The following is a 16,340-nucleotide window of genomic DNA, read 5'->3' as shown; positions in this document are numbered from 1 at the left end:
TCATTACCTATGCGTGTTCCATTCAATCGCTAAGGCAATCCAGAACAATAGAATCCATACAATTACACAATCTCTACCGAACTCATACAGCCTTATGCCTCACTACCATCTCCTCTGTCTCTCTCTATCCCCCCAGAGCTAAGACGATCAGGAACACAGCGTCAGTGAATCTGGAGCTGACGGCAGAACAGTGGAAGAAGAAGTATGAGAAGGAGAAGGAGAAGAACAGGATGATGAAGGAGACGGTACAGAGGCTGGAGTCTGAGCTCAACAGATGGAAGATTGGTGAGGCCACCTACGGACACGCACACCGGCACACAGGCACATAGACACTGAGACACACACACACACAGGCATGTGCGAAAAATACACAGGCACGCGCACGAGCAGGCAAACACACACTCTCAAAGATTAATTGCCATCTCCCACGGTGTCCTGGGAGGCAGATTTCTTTGTGTCTCTATGCTTTATGGATTCTTATATTTTATAATCCTCAGAGCACTAGGCTACCTGGGGTGGCAGGTAGCCTAGTGGTTAGAGCATTGGACTAGTAACTGAAAGGTTGCTAAATCAAATCCCTGAACAAGGCAGTTAACCCACTGTTCCTAGGCTGTCCTTGTAAATAAGAATTTGTTCTTAACTGACTTGCCTAGTTAAATAAAGGTTAAATAAAAAAAAATAAACATCTCCTAAGAGGCACATTATATACTGTAGACACACACATACTCAAGACACACTTGGACACATATATATTTTAGACTGTAGACACTCCGTCTGCTGCTCCAGAGCCACATAAAGAGAGGGACACACTAGCCCTAAAGAAGATCACACACACACACACGCACCCACCCCTACACCCATACCTCCCCCAATGAGGCCTGTCCTTCTCATGGTCCATTGTCCCTCCCTCAGATGAGGAGGACCCAGAGCTGGATCAGTTGTGTCCTGGTGCTGTGCCTCTTGAGTGTCTGGGTCGGCTCCCCAGAGAAGAGAGCTCCTCCTCCGGTCTGAGTCGGCTGCCTAGAGAAGACAGTTCCTCCTCTATAGTGATCAGGATCTCAGAGGAGGAAAGACAGAAGTATGAGGAGGAGATACGCAAGCTCTACAAGCAGCTGGATGACAAGGTGAGGTGTTTCACACACAAAATGTAACTTCTATTTGAAGTTGGTGCTTGACGTGACATAAGTGGAGTGTTGTTCTCACATAAAAAAAATACTACAGTTTACTATAGCTCCTCCCACCAGCATCCTCTGGTAAAATACTATACTACACTGTAGTATCCCTCGATCATGTGTAGCACATACTATGGAATTTTGTAGTATTCTGCAGAATACTATAAGTTGTTGTCAATAAGCATCACAATACGGTGCAGAGTGTTCGATTGGCCTTCTGGGGGGCAAGGAGACCTCCAGCTCAGCTAAAAACATTAACAACTGAGTGTCATTTTCCAGAGAATGTGAAATAAATGTTACAACTATTTGGTTGTAATATGATCCCCTCTTGAAGAGCACAGTCTTAACTACTAATTTACAATTTATTCCATGCAAAACAATTTCCCACATTTAGGTCTATCATCAGAGTTATACAGCAAGTAACTGCGTGCACTTCATGATCAGTAAACATCAATTGATCATGTATTTTCAGACACGTGTGGGTGGTCTACCTATTTGGCATGTGCTGTAGATAGCTAGCTAAGCAAACAAGTATTTGAGTCAAAACTCATCCTGGTGAAGTTGCCAGATTGACTACTGTCATCACCACTAATGGATGTCAAGCAAGTCAATCAATGAGATCACTAGCGATCTAGTTCATCCCTTGAAATGATAGCTTTTCTCAATCATTTTTTGTTTTTTTGTGTGTCGATTTTCAAAACGGAGTTCACAGCATACATTACAGAACTATGTGTCCTTTGCTAAACAGCAAATGATTTATCAATATTTAGTTGCCTTCTCAAAACATAAATACATTCATCGAAACTGTATTACACTGCCATATTGCCTAGATAGATATTGATGCGTCAAAAGAACACCACTGCCTGCAAAAAGATTATCACAACCATACTTACAGTTGAAGTCGGGAGTTTACATACACTTAGGTTGGAGTCATTAAAACTCGTTTTTCAACCACTCCACAAATGTCTTGTTAACAAACTATAGTTTTGGCAAGTCGGTTAGGACATCTACTTTGTGCATGACACAAGTCATTTTTCCAACAATTGTTTACACACATATCATTTCTCTTATAATTCACTGTATCACAATTCCAGTGGGTAAGAAGTTTACTTACACTTCGTTGACTGGGCCTTTCAACAGCTTGGGAAATGATCCTGTAGATCCTGTAGAGGTTAAAAATCCCAGTAGATCAATACATTTTCTTTGCAGTCACTAAATCATGTTGATCAAAATTGGAAGTACAACTATCCAAACGTGCATATTATAGGCAATTACTCTCTTTGCATATTGCACCAAACAATTTCATACACATCAAATATTATTGCTGATAGTTATTAATAAGGCAAGAAAATGATCAGAAGTTCTGTATATGTTTTTAAGCCTTTTGATCATTGCTGTTCTGCTATAGATACGTTTCAACACAGATCCCAAAATTGCTTGTATGCGATTGAGAAAAAACATAACTAGCCAAATTGACATGATCTGTTTTTAGCTAGCTAGGCAATTTGATGTGGTCAATGTAGCCTATTATATCTGTCAGCACCATTCGTGATCAAACACTGACTCTTAAAAACATTGTTGAAAAGGGGATCGTGTTAGCAAGCTAACTAAAAATAAAAAAGTACATAATACCACTATGTTTAGCCAACTGACACTGTGCAAAGTTTCTAGCTACTGGTACTAGCTTGCAAACATGATCAGCTAGCTAGCTAGCTATACACATTACATGGACAAATACATGGGCAATTGCCACCTCCTGTTGCTTGACAGCCAGATCCATAAAGGATGGAAAATTAACCTAAACCACACATACAGTGCCTAGTGAATATTTTCCAACTGTCCCGATTCCTTTTACAACTGTCCCGTTATCTGGTTTTAATGTCCATTCTAGAAGGCCCTTCTAGCCAATCAGAAACAAGTATTCAACAATGTTCTGGTATAAAAAATATAGTAATAGTACGATATTTATACCATAGTATATTATAGTCTTTTTTCATGTGGGTTGTCTCTGTGCATGATGAACTACTTTACCCATAATGCTATGTATAACATACCTGGTTTTCACTGTGTTTGTGTGTGTGTGTGTGTGTGTGTGTGTGTGTGTGTGTGTGTGTGTGTGTGTGTGTGTGTGTGTGTGTGTGTGTGTGTGTGTGTGTATACACGCACACAGGATGATGAGATCAACCAGCAGAGTCAGCTGGCGGAGAAGCTGAAGGAGCAGATGCTGGACCAGGAAGAGGTACAACACCCTCCCTCTACTCAGCCCAACATTCTTCCTCATCTATCTTCCTCTATCCCTCTATTATTCAGCCCATCTGAGCTCCACTCAGGCTGAGTAGTTGGCAGGAGAAGATTCATTGACATTTTTGTCATGCAAAAGAGCAGAGATCTGTGCCAAAAATACTGTCAAATGAAAAATGAATCTGCAGGGTGATTTAATTAAATTTATACTGAACAAAAATATAAACGCAACATGTAAAGTCTTTCATGAGCTGAAATAAAAGATCACAGAAATGTTCTATACACACAAAAAGCTTATTTGTCTCAAATGTTGTGTACTAATTTGTTTACATCCCTGTTAGTGAGCATTTCTCCTTTGCCAAGATAACCCATCCACCTGACAGAAGCTGATTAAACAGCATGATCATTACCGAGGTGCACCTTGTGCTGGGGACAATAAAAGGCCACTCTAAAATGTGCAGATATGTCACACTACACAATGCCACAGGTGTCTCAAGTTTTGAGGGAGCGTGCAATTGGCATGCTGACTGCAGGAATGTACACCAGAGCTGATACCAGAGAATGGAATGTTAATTTCTCTACCATAAGCCACCTCCAATGTTGTTTTAGAGAATTTGGAGGTATGTCCAACTGGCCTCACTACCGCAGACCTCATGTAACCACGCCATCCCAGGACCTCTAAATCTGGCTTCTTCGCCTGCGGGATTGTCTGAGACCAGCCACCCAGACAGCTGATGAAACTATGGTTTACACAAATACAGAATTTCTGCTCAAACTATCAGAAACCGTCTCAGGGAATCTGGTCTGCGTGCTCGTCGTCCTCACTAGGGTCTTGACAAGACTGCAGTTTGTTGTCGTAACCTACTTCAGTGGGCAAATGCTCACCTTCGATGGCCACTGGCACGTTGGAGAAGTGTGCTCTTCACGGATGAATCCTGGTTTCAGCTGTACCAGGCAGATGACAGACAGCATTTAGGGGCTTGTGTGGTCGAGCGGTTTTCTGATGCCGAAGTTGTGAACAGAATGCCCCATTGTGACGGTGGGGTTATGGCCAGGGATAAGCTACTGACAGCAAACACAATTGCATTTATCAATGCCAATTTGAATGCACAGAGATACCATGATGAAATCCTGAGGCCAATTGTCCTGCCATTCATCCACCGCCATCACCTCATGTTTCAGCATGATAATGCACGGCCCCATTTCGCAAGGATCTGTACATAATTCCTGGAAGCTGAAAATGTCACAGTTCTTTCATGGCCTGCGTACTCACCAGACATGTCACCCATTGAGCATGTTTGGTATGCTCTGGATTGACTTGTACGACAGCCTGTTCTAGTTCCCGCCAATATCCAGCAACTTCGCACAGCCATTGAAGAGGAGTGGGACAACATTCCACAGGCCACAATCAACAGCTTGATCAACTCTTCGTAAAGGAGATGTGTCACGCTGCACGAGGCAAATGGTGGTCACACCAGATACTGATTGGTGTTCTGATCCACGCCCCTACTTTTTTTAAAGGTATCTGTGACCAACAGATGCATATCTGTATTCCCAGACATGTGAAATCCATAGATTATGGCCTAATGAATGTATTACAATTGACTGATTTCCTTGAACTGTAACCCAGTAAAAATCATTGAAATTGTTGCATGTTGCAGTTATTTTTGTTCAGTGTAATTTCATTTGGCAACTGTAGTATTGAGAACTCAACTGACATTGGATAATCTGTCATCACTTTCCTTTTATTTGTAATGCTATGGTGATGGTTATTCAGCCTGGGAACTGGCCCAAATGTTGAGGCGCTAAGGAGCTATCGATGATAAGTGAGTGATGGTTATTGGGGTTTTGTGTGACTCCCAGCTCCTGGTCTCCTCCCGTGGGGACAGTGAGAAGGTGTCATCAGAGCTGGGCAGACTACAGATGGAGAGTGACGTTGCCAAGGCGGAGGTTGGTTTGCCGATTAATTAATTGAGTGATTGATTGATTGAATTTATTTGACAATTTAATACATATACAGCCAGTAAATTACAATAATAAAGTCACTTGCTTATTTCACTTGTGGTCTATAGGTGAAGGAGGTTCTACAGGCCTTAGAGGAGCTGGCTGTTAACTACGACCAGAAGAGCCAGGAGGTGGAGGATAAGAGTCTACAGAACAAACTACTGGCTGAGGAACTGGCCAAGAAAATGGTAGGTCGGGGGGAGGGGGTTACACTTCATCTGTTCGTCCGTCCTTTACGTACATCTGGACCCATCCACCCATCCGTCCATCCCTACGTGCATTACTGTAACCTTTTGATAAATCCATCAATCAAAATGTGGATTTGTACAGTGCCTTTCCTCCATCTATGCATCCGTCCATCTACAGTTCTATCTATCATTCTATTCCTTTGGTGAGTGTTTGTGTGTGTGTCTCAGGGGGTTAGGTTAAAAGAAAAAAGATAAGTCAAAGTTTCTTCTTCTTCTCCTCCCAACTCCAGGCCCACTTGATGCGAATTGAGGCGGAGCTGTCTCGTCTACAGGAAGTGAGCGGTCATCAGAGGAAACGCATCGCTGAGGTTCTCAACGGCCTAATGAGGGACCTCTCTGAGTTCAGTGCCATCGTAGGCAACAAAGACATCAAACTGGTCAGTACTTTACTTTAGTTGTAAAAAGACGATTTCTGAGTTGACTTGACTTGTCTTGATCGTTGATTCTTGATACCTGACTTTCACTTAAACAAAAAGGACATCAAACTGGTACGTCTGCTACAGTGGAGGCTGCTGAGGGGAGAACAGCTCATAATAATGGCCAGAATGAAGCAAATGGAATCAAACACCCGGAAACCATGTGTTTGAGACCATTCCACTGATTCTACTCCAGTCATTACCACAAGCCGATTCTCCCCAATTAAGGTGCCACCAACTTCTTGTGGCCTGCTATTACCAAGACTACACTTATTTTTTTTACCTTTATTTAACTAGGCAAGTCAGGTAAGAGCAAATTCTTATCTACAATGACGGCCTAGGAACAGTGGGTTAAGTGCCTTGTTCAGGGGCAAAACAACAAATGTTTACCTTGTCAGCTCAGGGATTTGATCTAGCAACCTTTCGGTTACTGACCCAACGCACTAACCACTAGGCTACCTGCCGCCCCCTCATAGACGTAAAGGTGCCTGAAAGAACATTTTGGGTTGCCATACAGGCAGAACCTTTCCAGTTGAAAAAGGTTCCCCCTCTGAAAAAGGTATTTTTAATAATGTACTGTAGAGGTGGCAGCCTATCAGACTAAAGGTGTGGCTTATTGGAGGTTTGGCCTTCCGATATTTACTTTTGGTCACCCTTTAGCTTAGATGTCATTCCTGTTCGTCATGTTAAGTTTGTGCAAATTAAAATGTTTCTTGGATATTTATATATAATAATATATAATAATATAATACTAACATTGCTGATTCCATACAGTAATAAAGTGGTAACTTTGGGATTTGCATTGGCTTTTGAGGGGATCATACACCTCTGTTAGCTTAATTGAAGTTACAAAACTGTTCAACCTTAATGTCTAATGGCAGTACAACCTAACAGATGTAATGACATTTGCTCTAAAATATCTATCTTTTGAAAAATATAACCAGGCAAGTCAGTTAAGAACAAATTCTTATTTACAATGACGGCCTAGGAACAGTGGGTTAAGTGCCTTGTTCAGAGGCAGAACGACAGATTTTTACCTTGTCAGCTCAGGGATTCAATCCAGCAACCTTTTTACTGGCCCAACGCTCTAACCACTAGGCCAACTGCCGCCCCTATCTTAAAGCCACGCCACTACTAAGCCACGCCTCCACTCCAGGGTTCCACTAGGAACCCGTTCCTACATTGAACCATTCAAGTTTCCTCCAAGAACCCCTCAACTAACTGAAGGTGAAAATATGAACTATTGACTAGCAATGGTTGCTTAAGGAATTCCAGGGGTTCCATGAGGATCTCCAGGGTTCCTCGAGTAACCAATAATTCTAAGCGTGTATGGCCTGTACACCTGTATACAAAAATAGGAGTGCTGATCTAGACGCTGAAAACTTATCTCTGAGAACCTCTCTGAGAACACTGGAGGTCGAGGCTAGGTTCCCCATGTCCATATACAAGCGGCAAGAAAAAGTATGTGAATAAATTGGTTTAATCTGATCTTCATCTAAGTCACAACAATAGACAAACACAGTGTGCTTAAACTAATAACACACAAATGAACACATTTCTCTTGTCTATATTGAATACATCATTTAAACATTCACAGTATAGGTAGTGTACTGTGAATGTTTACACGGTGTGTTCAATAAAGACATGAAAACGTATAATTGTTTGTGTGTTATTAGTTTAAGCAGACTGTGTTTGTCTATTGTTGTGACCTAGACGAAGATCAGATCAAGTGTTATGACCAATTTATGCAGAGATCCAGGTATTTCCAAAGGGTTCACATACCTTTTCTTGCCACTGTATCTTAGTCATTGTGATCTAAAAGGCAAACGTGATCCTGTCAGCACTCCTGATATACTTTCTGAATACAGGCCCAGATAGGCACAGCTCTCTCTCATTTTATGATTTTAAGAGTTCATCTTTTTCACTCCAAAAGGCCCTCGGCGGAAGTACAGCATGCCAGTTGTCAGGGAGATAGAGCAGAGTTTTCTGTCAACAACATCACTGTTATCATATTTAGATTGTAATTGATGTGGCGTTTGCTAAATGATCTGTAATATAATGGATGTTTGTTTTTACAAATAAACGGCAGAAGTTTTTCTCTCTGCCTCATTCTCTCTCTCTCTCATTCTCTCTCTCTCTCTCTCTCTCATTCTCTCTCTCCTACTCCCTGTTCAGCTCTCTCTCCTTTTTCTGTCTCTCAAATTCAAAAGGCTTTATTGGCGTGGAAAGTGTAGCCATATACTATGGCAATCCATAGCAAACATATAGGAACATATTGAATCAATGATAATGGTAATCTTTGTCTCTTCCCCCAGCCGATGGAAATAACGGGTGCGATCGAGGAGGAGTTTACGGTGGCCCGTCTCTACATCAGTAAGATCAAGTCGGAGGTCAAGTCCATGGTGAAACGCTGTCGTCAGCTGGAGAACCTTCAGATGGAGTGTCATAGGAAGATGGAGGAGACGGGAAGAGAGTTGTCCTCCTGCCAACTCCTCATCTCACAGGTCAGGGACAGGGCATACTCAGAGTACCTTTTAGTATGCAGAAGGATCAAGGGTATACTAGAAGTACATTTGAAGAGTTTATTTCCAAAACGCTATTTCCACACATTTTTTATATTTGTGTTTTTTCACTAGAAATGATTGCTAGTGTATCATGTCTTTTGCCTCTCACAAATGCAAGTAGTGATGAAGTCAGTCTCTCCTCCACTTTGAGCCATTAGAGATTGACATGCACATATTTTATGTTAACTCTCTGTGTACATCCAAGGGGCCATCCGTGCTGCCCTGTTTGGAGCCAATTGCAATTTTCTTTGTGGCACCTGAACACACGACTGAACAGTAGTCCAGGTGGGACAAAACTAGGGCCTGTAGGACCTGCCTTGTTGATAGTGCTGTTAAGAGGGTAGAGTACCACTTTATATACCACTTTTAAAACATATCAATATGTTTTACAGTTTACAATCTAGGGTTACTCCAAGCAGTTTAGTCACCTCAACATGCTCAATTTCCACATTATTTATTATAAGATTTACAGTAGTTGAGGTTTAGGGTTTAGTGAATGATTTGTCCCAAACACAATGCTTTTAGATTTTTGAAATATTAATTTATTCCTTGCCACCTATTCTGAAACTAACTGCAGCTCTTTGTTAAGTGTTGCAGTCATTTCAGTCGCTGTAGTAGCTGACGTGTATAGTGTTGAGTCATCCACATACAGAAACACACTGGCTTTACTCAAAGCTGCATGTTGTTAGTAAAGATTAAAAAAATTAAGGGACCTAGACAGCTGCTCTGTGGAATTCCTGATTCTACCTGGATTATGTTGGAGAGGCTTCCATTAAAGAACATCCTCTGTGTTTTGTGTGATGTAGGTAAGGGATGGGTAACACAAAAAATCGTAACTGATCAGGAGGGGCCACAGGGGCTCAGAGGTCTGCATCCCCACATCCATCCAGTATGCAGTCAGAGCCGGCCCTTTGGGGGCCCTAAGGGAAGATTTGTTGGAGGGGCCCATCCAACTTGCTAGCAAAAGAAGATACTAAAATGTTATAACATTTTAACTAATTTCCTGAAATTCTACACATTTTGCCATAGGTTGTAGAGAACTGTTTGCAGTTTTTCATATGATATCCGAGTGAGAGTGACTTACAAAATAAATATGGGCCCCCCCGGCTGCAGGCCTACAAAAGGGGGGCCGCGGGCTGCATGCGGCCCGCCAGTTGCCCATCCCTGATGTAGGCTAATCTTTGTAGTTGCTGCCATAGCATAGCCACCAGCCAGAGTAGCTGAAAAAAACACTACTACTGACTGCCTGTCTGCCTCCTGCCTAGCCAATGTTTGCAATGATGATGAAAACATAACATTCAATTGCTAATTAGACTTTGTATCTGTGTCTTGCTTGTGTTTGATATGCTGCCTAAATGGCTGCATGTAACTTCCCATTTGAGTTTTACATTAGGGAAAAAAAACTCTGTGAGTTTGTAAAAATATGTTGATTACACTCTCCGTAGCCGATGTGATTAAGACCTTTAAACAGGTCAACATTCACAAGGCCACGGGGCCAGACAGATAACCAGGGCGTGTACTCAGAGCATGCGCGAACCAATCACACTCCACACTGCCCTTTCCCACCTGCAAAAAAAGGAACACCTACAGTTGAAGTCGGAAGTTTACATACACTTAGGTTGGAGTCATAAACTCGTTTTTCAACCACTCCACTAATTTCTTGTTAACAAACTATAGATTTGGCAAGTCGGTTAGGACATCTACTTTGTGCATGACACAAGTAATTTGTCCAACAATTGTTTACAGACAGATCATTTCACTTATAATTCACTGTATCACAATTCCAGTGGGTCAGAAGTTTACATACACTTTGTTGACTGTACCTTTAAACAGCTGGAAAATTCCAGAAAATTATGTCATGGCTTTAGAAGCTTCTGATAGGGTAATTGTCATAATTTGGGTCAATTGGAGGTGTACCTGTGGATGTATTTCAAGGCCTACCTTCAAACTCAGTGCCTCTTTGCTTGACATCATGGGAAAATCTAAAGAAATCAGCCAAGATCTCAGAATAAAAATTGTAGACCTCCACAAGTCTGTTTTTTTAATTTACTTTTTATTTCACATTTATTTAACCAGGTAGGCTAGTTGAGAAAAAGTTCTCATTTACAACTGCGACCTGGCCAAGATAAAGCAAAGCAGTGCGACACAAACAACACAGAGTTACACATGGAATAAACAAACATACAGTCAATAATACAATAGAAAAAGTCTATATACAGTGTGTGCAAATGAGGTAGGATAAGGGAGGTAAGGTAATAAATAGGCCATAGTGGCAAAATAATTACAATATAGCAATTAAACACTGGAGTGATAGATGTGCAGAAGATGAGTTTTCAAGTAGAGATACTGGGGTGCAAAGGAGCAAAAAAATAAAATAAATAACAGTTTGGGGATGAGGTAGTTGGATGGGCTATTTACAGATGGGCTATGTACAGGTGCAGTTATCTGTGAGCTGCTCCGACAGCTGGTGCTTAAAGTTAGTGAGGGAGATATGAGTCTCCAGCTTCAGTGATTTTTGCAGTTCGTTTCATTGGCAGCAGAGAACTGGAAGGAAAGGCAGCCAAAGGAGGAATTGGCTTTGGGGGTGACCAGGGAAATATACCTGCTGGAGCGCGTGCTACGGGTGGGTGCTGCTATGGTGACCAGTGAGCTGAGATAAGGCGGGGCTTTACCTAGCAAAGACTTATAGATGACCTGGAGCCAGTGGGTTTGGCAATGAATATGAAGCGAGGGCCAGCCAACGAGAGCATACAGGTAGCAGTGGTGGGTAGTATATGGGGCTTTGGTGACAAAACAGATGGCACTGTTTGGCAGCATGAGTGAAGGATGCTTTGTTGCAAAATAGGCAGCCGATTCTGGGTTTAATTTTTGATTGGAGATGCTTAAAACCTCTAACGAGTCACAAACCCGGATCCGGGATCCCCGCCATCAAAAAAGCTGACTAGCATAGCCTAGCCTAAAGCCACAGGGATATCATATAATAAAATGTTCATGAAATCACAAGTCCAAGACACCAAATGAAAGATACACATCTTGTGAATCCAGCCATCATTTCTAATTTTTAAAATGTTTTACAGGGAAGACACAATATGTATTTCTATTAGCTAACCACCATAGCAAAAGACACAACTTTTTTTTCCCACCATTTTTTTCCTGCATAGGTAGCTATCACAAATTCGACCAAATAAAGATATAAATAGTCACTAACCAAGAAACAACTTCATCAGATGACAGTCTGATAACATATTTATTGTATAGCATATGTTTTGTTCGAAAAATGTTCATATTTCAGGTATAAATCATAGTTTTACATTGCAGCCACCATCACAACTCTCACCAAAGCAACTAGAATAACTACAGAGAGCAACGTGAATTACCTAAATACTCATCATAAAACATTTATGAAAAATACACAGCATACAGCAAATGAAAGACAAAGATCTTGTGAATCCAGCCAATATTTCAGATTCTTTAAGTGTTTTACAGCGAAAACACAATTTAGCATTATATTAGCTTACTACAATAGCCAACCACACAGCAGCATTGATTCATGCACGTTAGCGATAGCGAATAAACCAGCAAAAGATATTACATTTTTCACTAACCTTCTCAAAACTTCATCAGATGACAGTCCTATAACATCATATTACACAATACATATATTGTTTGTTCGAAAATGTGCATATTTAGCGGCACAAATCGTGGTTATACAATGAGAATAGTAGCCAAGCTGCAAAGAAAATGTCGGGAGAAATCTTGGGAGAGGCACCTAATCTAATCGATAACTAATCATTAACTTGACTAAAAAATACAGGTTGGACAGCAAATGAAAGATACATTAGTTCTTAATGCAACCGCTGTGTTAGATTTTTAAAATTAACGTTACTACGACATACAGCGTGCGTTAAAGCGAGACCGCACCGAAATTAATGGCGGAATAGTAGTTTTACATTTTTCAACAGAACAACTAATTAACATCATAAATAGTTCTTACTTTTTGATGAGCTTCCATCAGAATCTTGGGCAAGTTGTCCTTTGTCCAGAAGAATCGTTGCTCGGTTGTAGATTGTCGCCTTCAACTTTGGAATTAGCAGTAAACATTAGCCATGTGGCGAAGACGTGTCCAACTCACTATAACGCAGCACTAAGAAAATTCCGAAAATCGCAATATACTGATATAAACTGATATAACTCGGTTTAAAATAACTACATTATGACGTTTTTAACACCTATATCGAATAAAATCAGAGCCGGATATATCTAAGGCCTATAACGAGAGCTTTCCAGAATGCCATCCTGAGGTCTGTCTCGCGTCATGGCGAACGTTGAAAAGAGTGCACCCCCGGTTCCAAGAGCCCTTATATGGCCTCAGATCTGCCTAGCAACTCCATTCCAATTCTCACTGCTTGCTGACATCTAGGGGAAGGCGTATGCAGTGCATGTCGACCAATAGAATACATGCAAATTAATAAACTGACCCTAGAACAGAGTGCCCGATTTCAGATTTCTCACTTCCTGACAGGAAGTTTGCTCCAACTTGAGTTCTGTTTTACTCACAGATATAATTCAAACGGTTTTAGAAACTAGAGAGTGTTTTCTATCCAATAGTAATAATAATATGCATATTGTACGAGCAAGAATTGAGTATGAGGCAGTTTAATTTGGGAACGAATTTTTACAAAGTGAAAACAGCGCCCCCATATTGACAAGAAGTTAATGTGAGTCTGGAAGGAGAGTTTACAGTCTAACCAGACACCTAGGTATTAGTACTCCAATACCTTGACTTTGTTGTCCTTAAGCCATTTTGCCACAACTTTGGAAGTATGCTTGGGACCATTGTCCATTTGGAAGACCCATTTGCGACCAAGCTTTAACTTCCTGACTGATGTCTTGAGATGTTGCTTCAATATTTCCACATAATTTTACTGCCTCATGATGCCATCTATTTTGTGTAGAGCACCAGACCCTCCTGCAGCAAAGCACTCCCACAACATGATGCTGCCACACCCGTGCTTCACGGTTGGGATGGTGTTCTTCGGCTTGCAAGCATCCCACTTTTTCCTCCAAACATAGCGATGGTCATTATGGCCAAACAGTTCCTAGTTTCTAAAGCCATGACATCATTTTCTGGAATTTTCCAAGCTGTTTAAAGGCACAGTCAACGAAGTGTATGTAAACATCTGACCCACTGGAATTGTGATACAGTGAATTACAAGTGAAATTATCTGTCTGCACACAATTGTTGGAAAAATTACTTGTGTCATGCACAAAAGTAGATGTCCTAACCGACTTGCCAAAACTATAGTTTGTTAACAAGAAATTTGTGGAGTGGTTGAAAAATGAGTTTTAATGACTCCAACCTAAGTGTAGTTAAACTTCCGACTTCAACTGTACATGCAGACACAGCATCATTCAAATAATGGAGTTTGATATGACTGAAAAAAAATGTCTCAGAGATTTATACCTGAACCGCGTCTTTATTTGCTAAGGAAGAGTACATGATCAGTGAATATATTCAATGTACAGGCTACAATGTGGGGGATCTCATGCGTGGTAATAACTACAGTACATGTATATAGGACTTGCGTCCTTGGCACAATAAAGTTATTATATTCAACTCAATCCATAGGCTTCACTAATGCCAGTCAGACTTGAAGTCGATACAACAACTATGATAGCTGAGGTTCATAAATAGGTTATGAACTAATATTCATACCAAACGTTTTAGTGTCCATACATAGATCGGCCACATACTGTCGCTAGCTACACATCAATAGGCATACAGTTATTTTTATCCTCCACTACACAATAAGCTAGTAAATAGTTAGCTAGCTATGTTACTTCAGCTGCATTGCATGGCAAGCTTATGTAACAGTATAACTTTAGACCGTCCCCTCGCCCCGGGCGCGAACCAGGGACCTTCTGCACACATCAACAACGGTCGCCCACGAAGCATCCTTACCCATCGCTCCACAAAGGCCGCGGCCTTTGCAGAGGAAGGGGAACCACTACTTCTAGGTTTCAGAGCAAGTGACGTAACTGATTGAAACGCTATTAGCGCGTACCCGCTAACTAGCTAGCCATTTCACATCCGTTACACTCACCCACCTTTCAACCTCCTCCTTTTCCGCAGCAACCAGTGATCCGGGTCAACAGCATCAATGTAACAGTATAACTTTACGGCGTCCCCTCGTCCCGACCCGGGCGGCGAACCAGGGACCCTCTGCACACATCAACAACGGTCGCCCACGAAGCATCGTTACCCATCGCTCCACAAAGGCCGCGGCCCTTGCAGAGCAAGGGGAACCACTACTTCTAGGTTTCAGAGCAAGTGACGTAACTGATTGAAACGCTATTAGCGCGTACCCGCTAACTAGGTAGCCATTTCACATCCGTTACACTTACACAATTGTACAGTCAATTTGCAGTAAATGCTTTAGCTAGATTCTTTACATCCACTGTTTCACAAGACGACAGCCTAGTTTTCTCAGGAGTCCCTAAAACATTAAACAACACAAATTACAAATTCATCCTAACACTAGCTAGCCGACTAATGACTTGCTGACTAGCTAGCCAGATAACTTGCTAAATAGCTATTTTCGTAAATTAACTTTATGACAAAAAAATATGCACAAACGTTTGTCTCTACATTAACTAACATATTCCTCTCAAGTGTAATTGTTTTGTTTGACTCGTTATCGTTATAACAACTTACATCTGGTTCCACCATAATGTTTTGTCAGCCATCTTTGTTGAAGAATGCCACAAGACAAGGGTGGCTCGTGTCAAAATTTGTCATTGGAACCACTCGATATGATTGGTCATATAAAAACCTTGGGACCCAAATGCATAATGAGTGCTCTAACTCCCCCTTGTGGTGGTCTGGAGCAATGAAGCCGTGACGCTGGGTACCTCTAAGTCCCGCGGTGCAAGCTCGCAACTTTTAAAGGAGGAACCACTGTAAGAGTAGGCAACAAAACATCTGCCACACTGATCCTCAACACCGGGGCCCCTCAGGGATGTGTGCTTAGTCCTCTCCTGTACTCCTTGTTCACCCACGACCCACGCCAAGCACGACTCCAACATCCCCATTAAGTTTGCTGACGACACAACAGGGGTTGGCCTGTTCACCAACAACGATGAGACAGCCTATAGGGAGGAGGTCAGAGACCTGGCAGTGTGGTGCCAGAACAACAATCTCTCCCTCAATGTGAGCAAGACAAAGGCGATGATTGTGGACTACAGGAAAACGAGGTCCGAACAGGAGCCGCAGCCACTCAGTAGATAAAAATACAACATATGTTACAACTTCCCTCGGTCTCCCCTTGCTAATAGTGAGCGCCCAACTTTAAAAACATTTCCCTCACTCTTCCCTACCAGCGAATCAAGGACATTTTGACCAGTGCGACAAAGTTTGAGGATATTTTAGTAAAGGACAATAGTTAACTAATGCTACGAGAAAAGTAGGAAGCCCAGGTTTCAATAGGCGATACGATATTATTACATGTATGTCATGGAAGGAGTGTGGACATTTGGTCTGGTGATGCAGTTTAATGCACTGATGGAATGGAAGCTGACACTGTAATTTTGAGTTTTTTACTCCACTGGTCTCGGGAAGAAATGATGAGTCCTTATTGTAACGAGAACGAGTCAAGACTGAGTCTAAAAAAATTCAGACTCAGAGACAAGACCGAG

General features: G+C 41.6%; 1 protein-coding gene across 1 annotated transcript in view; it reads left to right on the top strand.

The window, feature by feature from the left end:
* Positions 1-16,340, top strand: part of LOC120065565 (kinesin heavy chain-like) — a 126,586-nt gene that overhangs the window by 77,456 nt on the left and 32,790 nt on the right. The window contains exons 11-17 of the mRNA XM_039016629.1: positions 137-290; positions 921-1,124; positions 3,343-3,411; positions 5,277-5,363; positions 5,486-5,605; positions 5,896-6,042; positions 8,397-8,585. Coding sequence (XP_038872557.1) covers positions 137-290; positions 921-1,124; positions 3,343-3,411; positions 5,277-5,363; positions 5,486-5,605; positions 5,896-6,042; positions 8,397-8,585 — 970 coding nt within the window. The remainder of the gene's footprint in view (positions 1-136; positions 291-920; positions 1,125-3,342; positions 3,412-5,276; positions 5,364-5,485; positions 5,606-5,895; positions 6,043-8,396; positions 8,586-16,340) is intronic.

Source organism: Salvelinus namaycush, chromosome 20, assembly GCF_016432855.1.
Source record: "Salvelinus namaycush isolate Seneca chromosome 20, SaNama_1.0, whole genome shotgun sequence".
In the NCBI taxonomy this organism is placed as follows: Eukaryota; Metazoa; Chordata; class Actinopteri; order Salmoniformes; family Salmonidae; genus Salvelinus; species Salvelinus namaycush.
This window is presented reverse-complemented; position numbering and strand designations above follow the sequence as displayed.